This window comes from Drosophila elegans, unplaced genomic scaffold (genome assembly GCF_018152505.1).
Source record: "Drosophila elegans isolate 14027-0461.03 unplaced genomic scaffold, ASM1815250v1 contig_183, whole genome shotgun sequence".
NCBI classification, from domain to species: domain Eukaryota; kingdom Metazoa; phylum Arthropoda; class Insecta; order Diptera; family Drosophilidae; genus Drosophila; species Drosophila elegans.
In genome coordinates, this window is record NW_024545550.1 from 13,079,228 (window position 1) to 13,096,829 (window position 17,602).

The window sequence follows — 17,602 nt, forward strand, 5'->3', positions numbered from 1 at the left end:
TGAAAAAGAAGAAAGTCCTAAAATTCCACATTCGAAATGAAAACTTTATAGGTTCATAGAGAGGCTTTAAATTTGATAATATCTTGCCATACTTCTTCTTTAGATATATATAAACATTGGAGTATGCTAACAGAAAATGTTATTATGGTATATGGCAAAAAACAAAGCATAAAAGTTACATAAATATTAATTCAGATATTTATATAGTACACTAGAAGTCATAAAAATAAATAGAACCTCTTTTTGATTGATTATTTTTTTCCTGTGCTGAAAATGTTATATATGGTTTGTAAAATAAACCAAGTCAAAACAACAAAAGAACAGGAAACTAATTCAGAAATATGAGTACAGTACTAGTTATTTAAATAAATAAAACCATATTTTATCATGGTTCTTGTAGTTTTTTTCTGTGCAAGGATCAGCGTAGCAGTAGGACATGGCCTGTCGCTTGATTCCTGCGACGGAGTGGAGTGGAATTTCCATGTCAAAGCAGATTTTCTAACTGATTTCATGTCCAGCGATTTGAAGCGCTCAACAATTTCCAGCTAGCCATCCAAGTGGCCGCATCCCGCTCGCTTCGATGTCCTGCTCCTTGTTCCATGTTGCCCATTCCTGGCATGAAATGGAATGATGGCTGATGGCGTTGGCGGCGGCGCCCACTGATGTGGTAATAAACACCCCTTGTGCAGTCTAATGGACCGTAATTAACTCGTGCGCCGACTGCGACTGCTGCGCTGACCGAAGCAGCGACGTTGTTGTTATACAAGCGATGAATAATAATTTTTTGCCAAAGCCACAGAGCCGTAGAGTCGTCCACTCCGTGGACAACAACACAGGACAAACTGCCAGTCCACGTAGAGAACTCGAACCCGAACCCCCTTTTCCGATACCCAGGTTACAGTGGTAACGATTGCCGATTTAATGGCCAATAATTTTCGGGGGCCTGATCGCCATTCGGCCATTCGCATCGCATTTACATATGTAACTGGCCAACAGGCAAACACTGTTGTCCAGATGGTGGAAATTACTTATCGCCTGTCGTTTCGGGTAATCGCTGTCCCACATATTAGGTTCGATTATGAGGCAATCTTTATGTCCACAGCAAGTTGTTGATTATGTGCCGAGTTGATCTATGTACTGCCGAATAATTTCTGGATGAGAAATGGGTTTTATTAGGCCCGGCAACAGATGTCTACAAAGCTGAGATGGTAATTTGAGCAAAATGAATAATAATTTCCAGATTAATGTGCTTGGTTTTTATGGATTGCATATATAATGATTAGCATTAATTGCTTTGACATGTGCTCTGAAATTAGGGCCTTAAACGAACTATAATAACCGTCTTGTTTAGATGTTAAAGCTAGTGCTATTTATATTGTAATTCAAACGGAATAGCTTAACCAAAATCGTATTATTGAGATCAAAAAGTACTTAATTATGCATGCATATTTTCGGAATATTGTAAAGGAAGATTACTAATTGAGTTTTATAGATTGCTTAAGAGCAAGGTCAATTTTATTTACAAATATCTCATTTAAACGCTAATTTTTATAAATTTAAACCACAAACCTTTAAAGGTATGCCAGATACCATCAGATTGGACTATCGTATTCGTATGCCATTTAAACGAATTTAAATGTTAATTCTTGTCTTTGAATAGATACTACTCTTAAAACCCTCTTTGTTCTCAAAAATAAAAAGTTCTCAATTATTTGTGGTTATTTTCCGCTCCTTATTAATCCTTTGAAAAGAACTCCTACTCGTTGAGTTTTAAAAATCACCATGTCATAAGGCTTTTCAGAGGCAATTACCTGTTCTGGTAGAAGCGATTCTTTCCATTGTACACCGGGCTCCAGATTACCATTGTTGTTGCTGCTGGTCAGGGTGTTGCTGGTGTTGCTGCTGCTGTTGCTGCTGCTGTTGTTTGCGTGACGGATATTGCCTTGTCACTTGCATGTACGAGAAATGTTAAAACGTGGAGCCGCTTGGCTTGGGTTTCATCGGCTTTTGCCTTTTTTCCTAGCTCTTTTCCCCACTTCGGTCCACTCAGGTCCTCCCGCTGCTCCTCGGTGGTTGCCCCTTTTTCGACCAGCGACCGCAACAACCGCAGAGCGGCAATCAACGCACAGCAGCAACAGCAACAGCAACAACTACAGCAATGACAGCAACAGCAACATCCAACGAACCATTGGGTTTTTGTACCGTTCGAAAGTTGTGCTAAAATTTAATTAATTTCGCAATTTGCCTAGACGCTGTCGATTGTAGTAGATTGTCAATTGCAGGCTCGTCGTCCACCAATTTCTATCTTTTCGAAAGCCATCGATTTGCGCTTTTTGTGCTTCTCCGCAGCGGCAGCCGAAAAATTATGATGATTGCCATCATCATCATCCAACTGGCTGCACGTAATACCCATAGACGAGAGACGTACTCGTAATACCCCACACTAAGCGCGGGGCGTGGCAAATGGGCGGCGATTTAGCCATGGCCATTATAAATACCAATTTAATGAGCGCAACATATGCAACGGGCACAAAATCCAGGGGCGCAGAAGGGGGGTTGGAACATTGCAGCGAACGTTTAATGCGATTACATGGCAGCGGCACATTTGTCATCGGCGGTAGAGTCGCCCAGTAACGGGCGTACACTGGGCCAAATTCGAAATGGACGGGGATTAATCACTGCGATAATTCAATAAGAAATTATTAATGGGCTTAAACTTTGAGTAAGTTGCGGTTGAAACTCAATTCGGTTGTGGTGCAGTAAGGTAATTTTTTATCAAGGGGTTGTATCTCTGAGTTATTAAATTATAGTACGAGTTAATCTTTCAACAGGGATTACATGTGGCATATTAAATTATTGTTTAAGCGTCTTAATACAAACATAAAAGGCTTAAAGGTTAAGTTGTTTTAAACTGTAATTACAAATTAGAAAAAAATATATATTTTTGTATTTGTTTTTTTTTTTTCAATTATTTCTCCAAGTGCTTTAAACGCCACTGAAATTTTTGTATGTGCTACTTTATGATTTATGTAAGTTTTGTTCATTTATGATGTTTTCAAAACGACAAGTTATGAGTTCTTTTGATGCGATTTATAGGCTGTTTACGTAAGTTTAAAACATTAAAAACAGATGAGTGTTTCAAGTGGCGCCCAAGTAATCTGCAATAATGACTTAATCCGCAAAAGAACTGCCTTAATAAGCGCATAATTGCGGCAAGTGCAGTGGCCCCCTGTGAACTTCAACTGCAACTTGAACTGCTACTGCATCTGCGTCTGCATCTGTGTCCGTGTGTCAGCTTAAACAAATCAAGTCAAATTACTGCAATGCTAAACAACGAGTGGAGTGCGCAGAAGAATCTGTGGCAAAACAGCAGCAAACGAAACGAAATGTAACGAAGCAAAACAAAACGAAACTGGCGTACCAGCCGCAAGGTTTCGCATCCGTAAGATAGATTTTGCTGGTGCAGATGCTTCTGCTATTGCTACTGCTACTGCTGCTACTACTACTACTGCTACTGCCACGCCAATTGCATGGCCATCGTGCATAACTCCAGCTGGATTGTCTGGGGTTCTCTTCCCTGGTTTTAGTTTTAGTCCGGCATGCGGGCCACTGCAGTAACAGTAGCACACAGCGGTGGAAATGCCAGTAAAAGAGGAGCTCGGAGCTCCGAGCTCGCAGCTTGCAGCTCCCGTCGCCGCTCATTAAGTGCCACTCTACGACAGTTGTCGCTAATGCCGCCGCAGTGTCCCGCTTCCCCGAGTCAACGTAAATTTGCAAATATTTGCTGAAATCGGACGAGAGCAAGTGCTGCCTCCATGTGAAGCTGCTGATTCTACTGCAGCAGCGCAGGGCACAAAAATTCCTGGAATTGTTGCCCAGCCGAGGGGGACTTGAGCTTAAATGAGTGTTAGATGGGCTCTGCAAATATGTCTGCCCTCCATCCTCTAAAAAACCCCTTGAGCGCCCTGAAGAAGTTTGGCACTTTAAATGCCAAATGGCAAATGCCAGCCGGGAAACCACTCTCCACTAATCCAGTCCCAAAGTCCATCACTGCACAAACAGTTCAGTTCGTTGCAATTATCCCCGCCTTGCGAACCCACCTGAGGCTATCGGTGAATCTCTTTTTCATTTCCTTTATGGCCAATCGCATATGGTACGGCCACACAGTATTATAGTTAGTGCCACTCCCACCCGCCCCTCTCTGAAAAATTTCCAACAATTGTCATATTATACTTTTAGGTTCTATTCATCCGGCTCGCTCCATTGTCCTCCTGCCTTCACATGGCGACCACTCCCTTGGTTTCCCTTTTGATAACCATGTCGACGAAGGGCGCCACTTGCACCCTGTGTACCTGCAGCTGCAACCTGGATGGCTCGACGACGAGGAGTGCTCGAAAGATATGGGAAATCTGTGGCAATGGGCTTGAAAAGGAGGGGCATAGACAGACATAGACAGACAGTCCCTTCTTAAACAATAACATTTAATAATAAATGCGGACATAATGGAGCATATCGAAATAAAGTAAATAGTTGTTTACATGGAACATCAGTTCTGAAATCGATACTACTAGCTCTTAACTTGCTAAATTTAGTAAAAATAATATTTTCGATTTCAACAAATTACCATTTGTTTTTTGGTTTTTGAGTAATTTGATAACTTACAAACGTTTTATTTTGAGGAGAGTGGGGTCACCTTTTATGTAATAATTTTGTTAAGAATGAAGTAATATTTATTAGTTTTCTTGTTTTTAAGAAATTTGATAACTCCAAAACGTTTTATTTTGGGAAGGAGGTATGTCATCAAATTGGGGCCACCTTTTATAGAAAGCAATTTGTCTGCCAAGATCAATTTTATAAGCAGCTAATTGGGTCTTTTATTTCGTTTTGGAGGTCAGGTGAGATCAATTTTTTAATGGGCTCTCCTTCTCCTTTGTTCCCCCGCATATGAGAACATTTGAGTTAGTTGACAGGCAAGTGTGAGAACTTTTTATGGCCTCTACGGGGGGTCGCCACAAAGAATAGAATTTTTACCCACTTAGAATGGGAGTAACCTCGGGGAGAGAAAGTTGAGCCATTTGGCCAACTGTAAGAATGGTCTTTGGAAGAGGTGTCACCACTTGACGGGGTCACCCCACAAATGGGGTCATCACACAGACATTTTTTAGACATTTAAAGGCACACTTGCAAGGCGTCAACTCACTTGACTTGCCAAAAGCGAAAAGAACATTCCAATCCATGCCGAAATAAGAAAACATCCCTGGTTCTCAAGCAACCCTCGTGGGGACTAGGACCAAAACTCTGTGGTTTTTTCTGCAGAGCAGGGCGGTTAATGACCATTCATTGTCTTACCTGACCCACTTGTTCCACTGCCTCCCGAGTTACGAGTTGCTTCGAGTTCGGTGAGTCAGAGCCTTGATGTATAATTTGTATTTAAAATGCAACAAACCATAATTTTAAAGTTGAAAACGCCGCTTGTGCGTGCAGTTTGTCAAAAAGAAGGTGGGCAGGCTAAATGGATGGGCATGGATGATGGAGAGAGGAGGCAACCTGCGGTGCGACTGAAGAAACGGAATGAAATTATTAAGTATTTGCCTGGGCCGGCAGTTGGAGGAACAAAGGCCAAAGCTTTTAAATATTTAATAAGTATACAAAAATGAAGGAATCGAGAGGGAGCGAAACGCAGGGACATTCGCCTGTTGTTGAGTCATGTCAATTGACTGACTGAGTGTCCCGCTGTGGCGAGGGAAATGGAAGTGGGTATGGAAGTGGAATCAATACCGTGGATGGCCGCCTGCAGGGTTCCCGAGTACTTGTAAGGATATACATATACACACGCACACACACACACTCTCTGACGCACTAACGGTGACAATAAATGAGTAAAAATGACTTCAACGAAACGAAAATGAAACGACAAACCGTCGGGCGGACAGACGGCCGAAATCTGTCATCAACACGCCGCCAGTGAAGAGCAAAAGATATGAAGCGGCGAACCTGGCTACGACGCACTCACAGATACTCACAGATACCCACGCACACCCATGCAAGAGCCATGAAATTTGATACGATGCGTGTGCGTCAGTTGGAGTGAAAAGGGAGGGGAGCGGGGTGAACACAGGCAGAAGGACACAGGAGAGTCCAAAGATATTTACATTTAATAATTTGGAGCGCCCTATTCTTGGGTATTTGCATAAAAACTTATTTAAATTTGTTAAACAAAATTTTACTACTTCACGAACGCAACCAAAGCTCATTTATAACTGATTTTAAACCAACAACAGCCAGCAATTAAAAACTCACTCATAAAGACATTAACCGAATCATTAAGCGTAGTCACAAAAACGGGAACTTTTTTTCGATTTTAAATAATTGGTCTTTATCTAGGATTAGATTATAAAATATAAAAGTTTAATAACAGCCGATCTGTATTTCAAATTTGTTTTTCATTATCCTAAGAAAGTGCCTGGATAATGTTCTTCTCTGCTCTTTTAAATGAAATAATATAAACCTCTTATATCATACTCCCCCAGGCATCGATCCAAAGTCCAAAAGAGGGTGGTTCGATGGGTTATGACCGGTCAGATTAATAGAGCGTCAAATTTTTATTTGCTTTGCTGCGTCTGCCAGTCCTTAAAGATATTTACTTTATGCTTCGTCTAAGAATTAATAAAGAATAACGTGATTTATGTTATGCCATAGGCGTTGGTTGGGGGACAAACTTCCACTTTATTGGCCAGACATATGACGGAATGACAGTACTTTGTGGTTATGTTTCATTTATGCTGTTGTTTTTATTAAGCCTTGGCAAAATATGAACCATTGATGGTATTTTATTGTTATTACGAGATAAACTGCGGGGTTCCCTTGCTTTTGCCGACTTAACCATAATTTTAGTATGTTGTGTTGTGTCACAAGGAAGAGGAATTATGATGGTTTCTGGTGTAATGGGAATTTTCATTAGGATATTTCCTTGGTTATGTTGTTAGAAGATTAATTCAAGAATTTATGAAATTTTCTTGATGATTTGTTTACCTTCCTGGTGAGATTGCGTGTACTTTAGGGCCATAATGGAACATCCTGGCTCACATTCCACATCTTCTCGTCAACCTTTTGACTCCAGGGGCGAGTCTCGTGGCTGGTGAAATTTACAGCCCTACCTGTCCTAATCCCGGTGATGCAGCATGCTGCTCGCAGCAACATATTTCACTTCTCTGGGCCAGAACAATGCGAAGGCTTTTAGGGGAGGCGAAAAGAAGACGCTCGCTCTACCTGACCCGAAATGCGGAAAACAAAAGCCGAGACAAAAAGCAAAACTACGTCGCAGAGAGCTCAACTGCAACACGCATTGCACCTGGGATTCCGATGGTATAGGGTTGTATGGGATTGGGCAGGGGATTTTGGGCGGACTCAGCGCACGCCTCAGATTCTCCCTTTCGGTTTTTATGGATTTGTGAAACATTTTATAACTTTACATGGAAATGTAGTGTGTGTGCGCGAGTGGCGCAGGTGGGGCTGTTTATTATGGTAACCTCGAAAACAAGTTGAAACCCGAGACATAGCGACAAACTAAATAATGCCCAGCTTTGTATTTGTCCATTTCGATGATGATGGGCCCACACAGTCGAGATAAAGATAAACACGAGATAAATGAAGATTGCGTTTCGGCACTCGAGGCGCCATTGTAATAATAAAGCCACCAATCCACCAAAAAAGTAATAATAAAGCCCAAGCCTAAATCAAATAGAGCATAATCTGCTGAGGGGGCATACACTTGATCGTCATCATCACTTGTTTTTTGGGGCTGGGGGCAGATCAAGAAACGAAAACGAAATGAAAACGAATGCGTGGCACAAATTGAATCTGATTGTTCAAGTAGAGTCGTCGGGTCTCGGTCGGTCTCTGTATCAAATGTAAATCAGAGGCGGGCATCCATCCATCCCCCTGCATTCGCTTTATTCAAATTCAACTCAAAAACAGCTGCTACACTTCATTACCATAAGGTTCGCCTTGGCTAGCACTCCCAATTCCCGAGTCCCCTCTCGTTGGGCATGCAATTTGATGTGTGATTATGCCTTTTTGTTGCTTATCAAAATGAAAATTCAAATTCAACTATAACAGCACATTGTTTACAACGCCCCCGAACCCCTTCGTCCCTTCACCCCTTGTTTGGGCCCTAAAAACATCCAAACAAAACCCAATCCAGAGCAACAGCAGCAACATCAACGGCAGCAACACTTGGAGAGCTGCAAAAGTGACACTTCTAAGAGATTAAAGTGACATGTAGTGGTCCGTATATTCAGGCTATATGGCGACGGCTAGCGACGGACTGTCTGACGAAGAGACACCTTCCACCACTCGAAAGTGGGGAAAGTCGAGGGGGAGGGGCAGGGGCTGGGGCAGGGGCATTACGAGTCGAGTGCGAGTATTTGTTGGGCTCCATGCATAGATTAATAAATTATAAGCCGCTTCTCTGAATGGAGTCGCTCTGATTACACTCACAGAAAATGGGTGAAAATCGGGGTTAGGCTCTCTTGAACAAAATCAAGTACGTGGGGGAGGAATTATATGCCCAAAAGCAGGAAAAATTAGTATTCCAGATCAGATTAATCAAAGGGACCTGAAATATAAGCCTCAATTAAAACAAATTAAAGAAGGTCAAAGACTAAAACATTTCTTGGAAACTCTCACTTTGATCAATCAGCCATCAAGGCATATGGTTATTTTGATTGTCACAATTGAATTCCAAATAGGAACAAAAAAACATTAGAAAGTCAATATGACACAAAACATATTTATATGTATATATACAAATCATCGTATATAAAAAATTTATATGTTTATTATTACATTTTAAATGGTTTAGCCCTATCTTGACTGAAAAACCAAGAAGCACATTAATCATATATCTATATAAATAAATAGATATAATTAAAAAATATTTATGTTTCTAATTACATTTTAAATGGCTTAGCTCTATCTTGACTGGAAAATCCATAAGCACATTAGACATTGGCTAAATGTGTAAGCTTGTTCGTCAAAGCAACGCTCAATTAAAATTTAGTTATGGTATTACCATTGGTCTCCTATGATGTGCCAAAAGCTAAAGCTTGTGATCCGTTTTTTGCTGACCATGCACTTGATCAGTGAAGTAAGTAGATCTTAGTTTTAACAAGCTTTACATTCCATTACTAGGTTGTTAACTTGAATTTCAGTCAATTTCGCTGGTCGAGTTTAAGAACATAAAGTGTGAATCATTGGATGAGGAATTTTGCACTTTTGACTATTGCTATTTGAAATCTGTGAACCGTTCATACAAGTATTTTTCGCTCAGAGTCAAATTGTTAAAACTACCAGTAACCAATGCCAAGGTATGTCGCGAAATATTTAAATTGGATTTTGCGAATCCTTAAAATTGTAACCTAGGTAAATGGTGCACTTTACCAACGACTCAATGGATATAAGCCCTTTTTGTACAACATAACGGTGGATGCCTGTAAATTCTTCAAGAATCAGAAGTCAAATCCCATTGCCAGTTTCTTTTACGATGCCTTTAAAGGATATTCAAACCTAAATCACTCCTGTCCCTACAACGTAAGTAGGCGCTGATCACAGAATCCCACAAAAATGTTATCTTTATTTAATGTATTTTAGCATGATCTTGTGCTGGATAAACTTACTGCGGAGTCTGTAAATCATCGTGTGACTAAAATTCTACCTTTTCCACCGGGAGAGTACATGGTGCATATGAACTGGATTGCCTATAATATTAACCGAGCTGTCTTTAAAATATATTTAGCATTAACGTAAACTAAATTAGCTATGGGGGCTATAAGTACTTTTCATGAAGAATTTATCTGCAAACAAGGTGGCGAGTTTCAATCAATTGCTCATAAACGAAACCAAGTTGGTCAAGAACTTAGTATTTTGATATTGTCCATCAAAACTGTTTTTAAACATCAATGTTCTAATTTAAAAAGTGGACTTGGATATAAAGAATACAAATTCTGAATGAGCATCAGTTAGTAGTTGGTAATTAGACTCTAAAGCATTCTAACGAAATTATTTATTTCTTCTTCAGTTTCTTGCAGTGCACCTTTCGCTACCCTGTTCGCTTTCTTTTCCACTCAACTCCTGGGGGAAAACGGCAGTCGGTCCCCTGAGCATATGTACACCCCCCTCCATTTGGATCCCCTTTCCATCCGATTTTCCTCCGCCGCCCCCGCATCAGAATGTGAATGTGAACGTGAATGTGAATGTGGAGCAATTAATGTTTGTGTTTTGTCATTTCAAGCCCGACATCGCCTTCTTCTTGATGGGGATGCTGTTTTTGTTGTTCTTACATTTTATGCGCATAATTAAGTCGGTGTATCCGTAAAAGTATGCGACACTTCCGGCTTGGACAACTGTCGACGATGGTCCCTATTGGAGCTGTGTGCTTTGTGCTGCCTTTTCCTCTGATTTTATTATTTTTTTTTTGCCCCGGCTTGTTCATTGTATTACAATTCATTGAGCATTTGGACCTCGGAACTCTTTCTTTTCGACATGTTTCTTAGCATGACATTCTTGGGGAGAGGGGGTGGGAAACTAAAAATTAACCTGCGGAAATGCCAAAGCACGAAAAAAGAAAGATGATGATCAGCATGGAGAATCGCTGAGAAGGAAATTGGGAAAATATTTTGATGTGTGCTGTAAATTTTCGATTATAACGCCGTTCCCACATCAAGAGATACAATCTCGATTATCTACGCTTGAAATTATCGGTTACATTTGACAGATCTTTCCTGTTCTCTGGCCGTAATTGTTTCTCTTTTTATTGATAATTACCATTTAGATCCTCTGTGTAATATAATTATGGGTCTGTCTCGATTTTGACATTCCGTCTCTGTTTAATATAATTTTTTAACATTTTATAGATCCATAATCGTTGGATACTTGAGCACTAATGGAGGGTCTCATGTCTGGGCATTCGAATTGGCTTGCCCCACAAAGCTGGCTGCCCATCTAAAAATACATATATGTTTTGGGTGAACCTGTTTCAGGGAGTGGGCACAAATTCCGAATAGTTGTCTGGTCTTCATCTTCATCTCCCAACTCCATCTGACATATTGATTGTTTGCACTTTGTTTTTCCCGTTTCTGCTTTGTCAACAATTTCCCCGTATTTATTGTGATTTTCAGTTTTTTTTCTGCTCCCATTGATTAAGACCCCCTGACATTTACTCCATCTGCAGCTCGACATGTTTGACTTTGGCCACGCTGACTTCAGCCTAATCCCTCGGTGGGCGGAACGGGAGGAGCGGAAGGAGAACTTTGATATGGCTTATCTCTGTGCTCGGCCAGGGGTGGGGAAAGTACGTACCAGGGCAGAGCGATTTTGACACATGTCATAGGCAATGGACAAACAGAGTAGTCCACCTCCCCAAGAGGGATTCGCTCCACACTAACCACTCACCACATCTCGTGTAAGCCACAAAAAAACAAATCACTCGAGGGCAACCCCTCCATCTGGTCGCGCTGGCCCCACACTCCCCAGTGGCATTATTTGAATTAAGTGCATACTTAAGCGTAATTTATTGGAAAATCCACAAGAGCCTCCAGGCGACTCTCGGCGGATTGAGCTGGGCCGGGCGCCTCCTCCATCTACCATAAATCTATTGTTTCAGTTGGTGCGAGGTCGCGTCATTAATCTGCAGACAACTCTCTTAGTCCAGTCTGAGATTTCTGAGCAGCAGATGACATTCTATCTATGTGTCTCGGGCTTTGTTTGTGCCCTGCTGCCGGTCTCTATTTGAATAGTTCTCGGGCAAATGTCTCACTCTTCCAATCCGATCCGATCCGCTCATCTTATCTCCTGGTGTCAGACCAAATGGCAGTAAAAAGAGTGGAAAGTGTGGTGTTTGGGGAGGAAAACTCGTTAGAGTTAGTACAATGTGCGGGTGGGTTGTTTATTAGGCTAAGGATTTTCTGCAAACGACATCGATTCCATTTAAAATGCCAAGTGCCCATTTTAAAACCATGTTAACGGTCATTGTTTATGCATTAAAATAACCATTTCTGCTCATAATAATAAATGGAATAATCATCAAATCACTGAATTGGGCCAACATACACTATTTATGTGCTGAATGAGCAATGATATTTAATTCAACACACATTTTAATTACTTCTAAATAAATATTTATGCCGAAATTGGCACAGATATGCAAGGATTTTAATTTATTTGTTTAACTGGAAATGTGGGTGAAATTATAATCTTTTGTTGACCCATAAGAGAAAATATTCAATACATTTCTAGTCAAATATTAGTTTTAATTTCTGAGAGCTCGGAATATGTGTTAAGTAATGGTTTATTCAACTAGAATTCTAATTGGAAATTTCCCTTGTTTCCTCGTTGCCAATTTAATTTGCAAACACAAATCACTTTCTGGTTATAACTCTCTACTAAATTGATATAGAGTGCTTTGGATTCTTCTTGGTATCAAATTATTGTTGTTTTCCTGGCTTAGCTTAAATCGTTGCCACTCTAGACCAACGTCCACTGGCAATTTCCAGTTTTGGTGCGACTTCAAACCGGGCTTCTTGCTGCGTCTACTCCCCGGATTCTTAGGCTTCCACTTCTTGGGCAAAAGAAGAACGAGTTATTGGCATGCATTGAATTTGCTTCGGAATTTGTTGGGCTCTAGGGGGCGATTGAGGGCCGTGAGCACCGTGAGGGCAGTGAGGAGGAGTAGTCGAGCAAAAGAGTAGACAATCAGTGGCATGTATAGAATTTCACTGATTTATGTTTCATATAAGCCGACTATGAGGCTGAGATTCCCTCAAGGCAGCAGGAGCGTGGCATAACCGAAGGATGAGCAGGATGAGCTGCACGATGGAGGAGCAATCCTCCGGTCGGGTGACAATGCAGTGATTACATCTTTTGAGCATACATATATGTACATATACACACCCCCGCAATTTCCGTGATGTGAAAGGCATGCCTTTGCTGCCGCTCAAAAAATATTTCCACAGCTTCGTAAGGAGAACGAGGGGCTGTATGATAAATTTTTGATTAAAGGCCCCCATGACTGGTCTTGATGGGTCTACTTTTACCCCCTCAACTTCCATCTTCATGTGCGTGTAATATGCATTCCGTTTGTGTGCAGAGCTTGCTCAAATTACGTTTGACATCCAATTGAGTTTAAGTTGATTGCCAGTTAAGTGAAACAGAGAAAGATATATGTACATTGGGGAAAGCGATTTTTGACAGCTCAACGCTGATTACTGATTACTCCAGTTATCCAATAACCGAAGATTCCACTTGGTAGTCAGAATCAATCGCGGCTGTCATTTATCCAAATGTTAATTTAAACAATTAATATCCAGTAGCTGCGAGCGCGCGGGATGATGGAGTTGCTTAAACATGTCAATTTGCAAATTAAGTACACAACATGACAGACCAGCAGCGAAAGAGATGGCAAGACAGCGAGCGAAAGAGATGGCAGACCACACAGAGCCAAATATAGATCGAATCTGAATAGTTAGCCTGGGGAATGTAAATGAAGACTGGCACTTGAGAGGGCATAGCGAAGAAACGAAGGGAGCAGAGGGTCATTAGAAACCAGAGATTTAATTGGGCCAGAGTGCTCTTAAATATGATTTGTGAGTTCCCCAAAGGAATCGAAAAGCGGAAGCCCTGAGATTACGTATGCAAGTAATTACTAGATCAGCTTCCAGATAGCATAGTTCCTCAGTTCTGGTAGGTTAGGGCTCATTCCAAGTGGAATGTATAAGCCGAAGAAAACTCTTTTATAAAGTCAGTTTTGCCCAGAGGAAAGATATGATTCCATATAATGGTAAACAGAGTGCTGTTAAATATGATTTATGAGCTCCATAGCCAAATTAAAGTAATTATTATTATGCATACTAAATCCTATTTCACATTGTATCATTTAAATACCAATGTTTCTTTGCACTGATAGGATAGCCCAATATAATCATTCGAAATGTAATGCTTATCCGATAGAAAACTCTTTTCTACTGTATTCCTTATGTTTACTTGTTGATTGGGAACTTGCGCTGAGAAAAACATACCATATGCTATCCAAACAACTGATAATTGTAGTTTTCTGAAGGTGATTAGTGGCCGTAGCCGTAGCTACCGCTCATTCCGACAGGTGTTCCAGGGGATGGTTTTTCTTCCTCTGACGAAAAAAGAGGAGCTAATTTGTGGCCAGGCCATATATCATGGCATTATAACTCAACTGTCGTGAGTTTCCGTACGTCCAACTTCTGCCACTTCTTTTACAATATATATGTAGTTTTAAGTGAAATAAATATACACCGCAAAGCGCGCGCATAGGTTTATATTTAAACGCTCGCAGTCAACGGCAATTTCCTGCTGTTGCCGGCGATGTCTTGCCGAATTTATAGATAATTTTTCATGATTTTCCCGACACATTCTTTCCCAATCTCGTTGCAGATGCGCTCAGCAGGTCGCTGCGATGCCTTCGAGCTGGTGCTGCCGGCAATGCTGATGATGATGAAGTTCCAGTTGCTGCCGCTCTCGCTCCGCTTTAGCTGCTGACAGCCAAGTGCAGTATCCGAAAGATACCACCAGATACCCGAAACAAAGGAAAGGAAAAGTGCGTTTCCTGCTACCTAACTTGTGCGTGGAGTTCTACCTACGTCGCTGCGGATTCTACCTACGATTTCGTCGTAGGGAGTTACAAAAAAAAGAGAGTAGCTCGCTACTCGCTACTCGATACTTTTCGAGCATTGAACGACAAGACAGCTGCCCGTTGCTCAGTTTGGTCAAGAAGCGCGTTCGCGACGGCTGCAAAAGAGCGTACCGCTTTAGGAAATAGGAAATACAGCTCCTTCTCCTTCAACGCTTCGAATCGAATCGCACTAAAGGATTTACAGTGAAACCAAAACCAGTGAAGTGAAGTGAAAGTGCCAGGAATCCTTTCTCCCCGCCAAATATTTACCCAGTGGTGATTGCTGTTGACAAAGTGGATTGGCGTTCGGGGGACACCACTTCCAATTAGGCACGTTGCCGCTGCCGCTGCTTCATAAATGTGCCACAATGGCCGCGCCGTCCAGGACGACGTCGATGCCACCACCCTTCCGGCTCCAGCTTCGGCTCCGGCCCCGGCTACTGATACCCCTACTCCTGCTGCAGCTGCTCCTGCGCCATGATGCGGTGGTCCACGCGGAGCCGTATTCGGGCGGATTCGGCAGCTCAGCGGTGTCCAGCGGAGGCCTTGGCTCAGTGGGCATCCACATACCCGGCGGCGGAGTGGGCGTCATCACGGAAGCCCGCTGCCCAAGGGTCTGCTCCTGCACCGGATTAAACGTTGACTGCTCGCACCGGGGACTCACCTCGGTGCCCAGGAAAATCTCAGCGGACGTGGAGCGACTGTGAGTATTAAGGAAATAAATATACCATTTAATTGGGGATAGGATTTGCTTGAGATAAGGCAGCAACCTAATGCCTAATGAAGTCTAGAGATCGAAACTACATCTTCATGTTCAACAGTTTTCTGACCAAAGCAATTCATTAAAAACATTTATTTACTTAGTTTCAAGTTCAAGTTTGATATTACAAATCATATTTATTAGCTCTTATATGTTGATTAAATGTTATTTTTAAAAGGAAACTAAATTTGCTTAAGATAGAATAGCCACAAGCTTATCCTTAAAATGTTAAATGCCTACCGAGGCCCAGACATCTTAACTACATACTCATATTTAAAAGTTTTCTAATCAAAGCAATTTATTAAATACATTTCACTCACAAACTTATAAGTTTACATAACTAGCTCCTGATCATACAAATCAAGTTCCTTTGCTCTTAAATTCTCATTACTTTTCATTCCGCACCCATAAAATTCTTGCATTGATTACAACTTAAAAATCACTTTGAAATGTGAATACTGTTTTCAGCATTCAACTACCACTCCCCTTCAAATGCAGCCATAAATCAATATTTAATTCACAATTATATTGAAATTCCGTTATGCAAACAATCTGAGCAGACGTAAAACCAACAGAAAGACACACTTCCCCCATGGGACAACAAAGACTTCCCGTCCGTTGTCGTCGTCCATATCGATACTTGCCATTTCGATTCGTTTAGTTAGGACCTCTATTCAGATACTTCCTTCTGGGCAGTCAGTCGGTCCAGTGCATGACAAATTCCAATTATGGAAGCGCCCCCTTACTGCTTCCTTGGCTGGCCATTTGTTCAAACATTGGGCACACTCTATTAAAATAATAAAGCCCGCTGCTGGCCGGGATTGTTCCGATTTGTATTTATTTTAAAATCAGCATAGGCAAACAACAGCAGCGGTTCAGGGTTTGCTAGGATTGCTAGTGCGGGGAAATAAATAAAGCCGTGACCATGTCGTCATGTTGTCGATAGCGATAAAGGAAAAGGAAAAGGGTCCCGAGGGTCCAGCACAAAAAGAGAGCTGTTCCTTCTGCGAGCTGCTTACATTAAATCGCCATTAAGTTTATTAATTGTCGCCGAAGGAGCCGCCGCATAAGCGCATCAGTGGCCAGGCGGCAATAATTGTTGCATGTTGCCATTGCCGTTGTCGAGTGGAATGCATTAAGCCAATGTGGTTGTGACTGTGACTGCGATTCTGCCAACCATTCCGACTGCATTTTCAGCTCCAGCTCCATCTCCGTCTCTGTCCATCGCTCACAGTCGCCACATAAATTAACGCGCCGGCAATTAGCAAGTGTATGCAAAATACCTCCCCCCACCGCCCACCTCTCAACTCCAACCTCGGCGGCCTCAAAAGCCTGCTGTCGTGGCTGCAGTTTTTCTACATAAATTAATAACAGATATCAGCAGCGGCACCAGCAGCAGCAGCAGCAGCGGCAGCGGCATTAACGTTATAGCATTATAGCCCAGTTATAAGCAGTCAGGCAGTCAGGCAGGCAGGCAGTCAGGCCAACTCGGTTGCAAGTTGGCTGTGGCAACGGCGCTCAGGGACACATTTGGCTGCTGTTGTTTGCGCTCTTTTATTTTATTTTATTTTATTTCATTTTTTCTGTGTTTATTCGCTTTTAATGTTGAAAACAGAGCGTAATATAAAACACAGAAACACACAGAGCGCAGTGAGCCAACAGAAACAGAAAACATATCAACATGCACGACATATTTGCATTTTAAAATAGAGAACCGAACCCAACTGAACTGGGCACGATATTAAAGTGTAGGGTGCCTCAGGGCCCCCGGAAAAGTATATGTATTTGCCATTTTGAGTGACATTCCATTGGCCAAGATGAGAATCCAATCCGAGTGTCAAAGTGCGCCGGAGAATGTGTCAAGAGTCTTAGGCAGAGCTTAGGAGGGGCTGGAAAAGAATCAAAATAAAGCGGCCGCCAGGTGAGGATGTGATGGAAAGGCTCTTGGGGGAATTATGATTTCAACAGATTAGGCAGAAGCGGGGGAATTAATTCCCAAAGCCATCAAAGAGAGACTCTAAAGGTGGAAAATACTTTTGTTTCAGTGAAATTGAATACAGCCGAGACGCTCACTAAGTCGCATTGTCTGTGGCACGTACAGAAACATATATTCGAGGAAGTTCTCAAATTTCTTTATAATATAA

At 41.8% G+C, this 17,602-nt stretch overlaps 2 protein-coding genes across 2 annotated transcripts in view; both read left to right on the forward strand.

Moving 5' to 3' along the window:
- Positions 1-17,602, forward strand: part of LOC108141342 (protein slit) — a 55,970-nt gene that overhangs the window by 16,891 nt on the left and 21,477 nt on the right. The window contains 1 exon segment of the mRNA XM_017264652.2: positions 14,461-15,401. Coding sequence (XP_017120141.1) covers positions 15,067-15,401 — 335 coding nt within the window. The 5' untranslated portion in view covers positions 14,461-15,066.
- On the forward strand, positions 8,928-10,355 carry LOC108141344. The gene is made up of 4 exons (XM_041707657.1): positions 8,928-9,148; positions 9,213-9,368; positions 9,424-9,591; positions 9,652-10,355. Exons 1-4 carry the CDS (start codon positions 9,086-9,088, stop codon positions 9,805-9,807), a joined length of 543 nt encoding a protein of 180 aa, XP_041563591.1. The 5' UTR covers positions 8,928-9,085; the 3' UTR covers positions 9,808-10,355.

Bases quoted from the DNA above. Each gene is read 5' to 3' on its own strand.
- LOC108141344 (XM_041707657.1), top strand. From the start codon at position 9,086: ATGATGTGCCAAAAGCTAAAGCTTGTGATCCGTTTTTTGCTGACCATG. The intron at 9,149-9,212 runs GTAAGTAGATCT...CTTGAATTTCAG, and splicing joins CCATGCACTTGATCAGTGAA to TCAATTTCGCTGGTCGAGTT. The intron at 9,592-9,651 runs GTAAGTAGGCGC...AATGTATTTTAG, and splicing joins ATCACTCCTGTCCCTACAAC to CATGATCTTGTGCTGGATAA.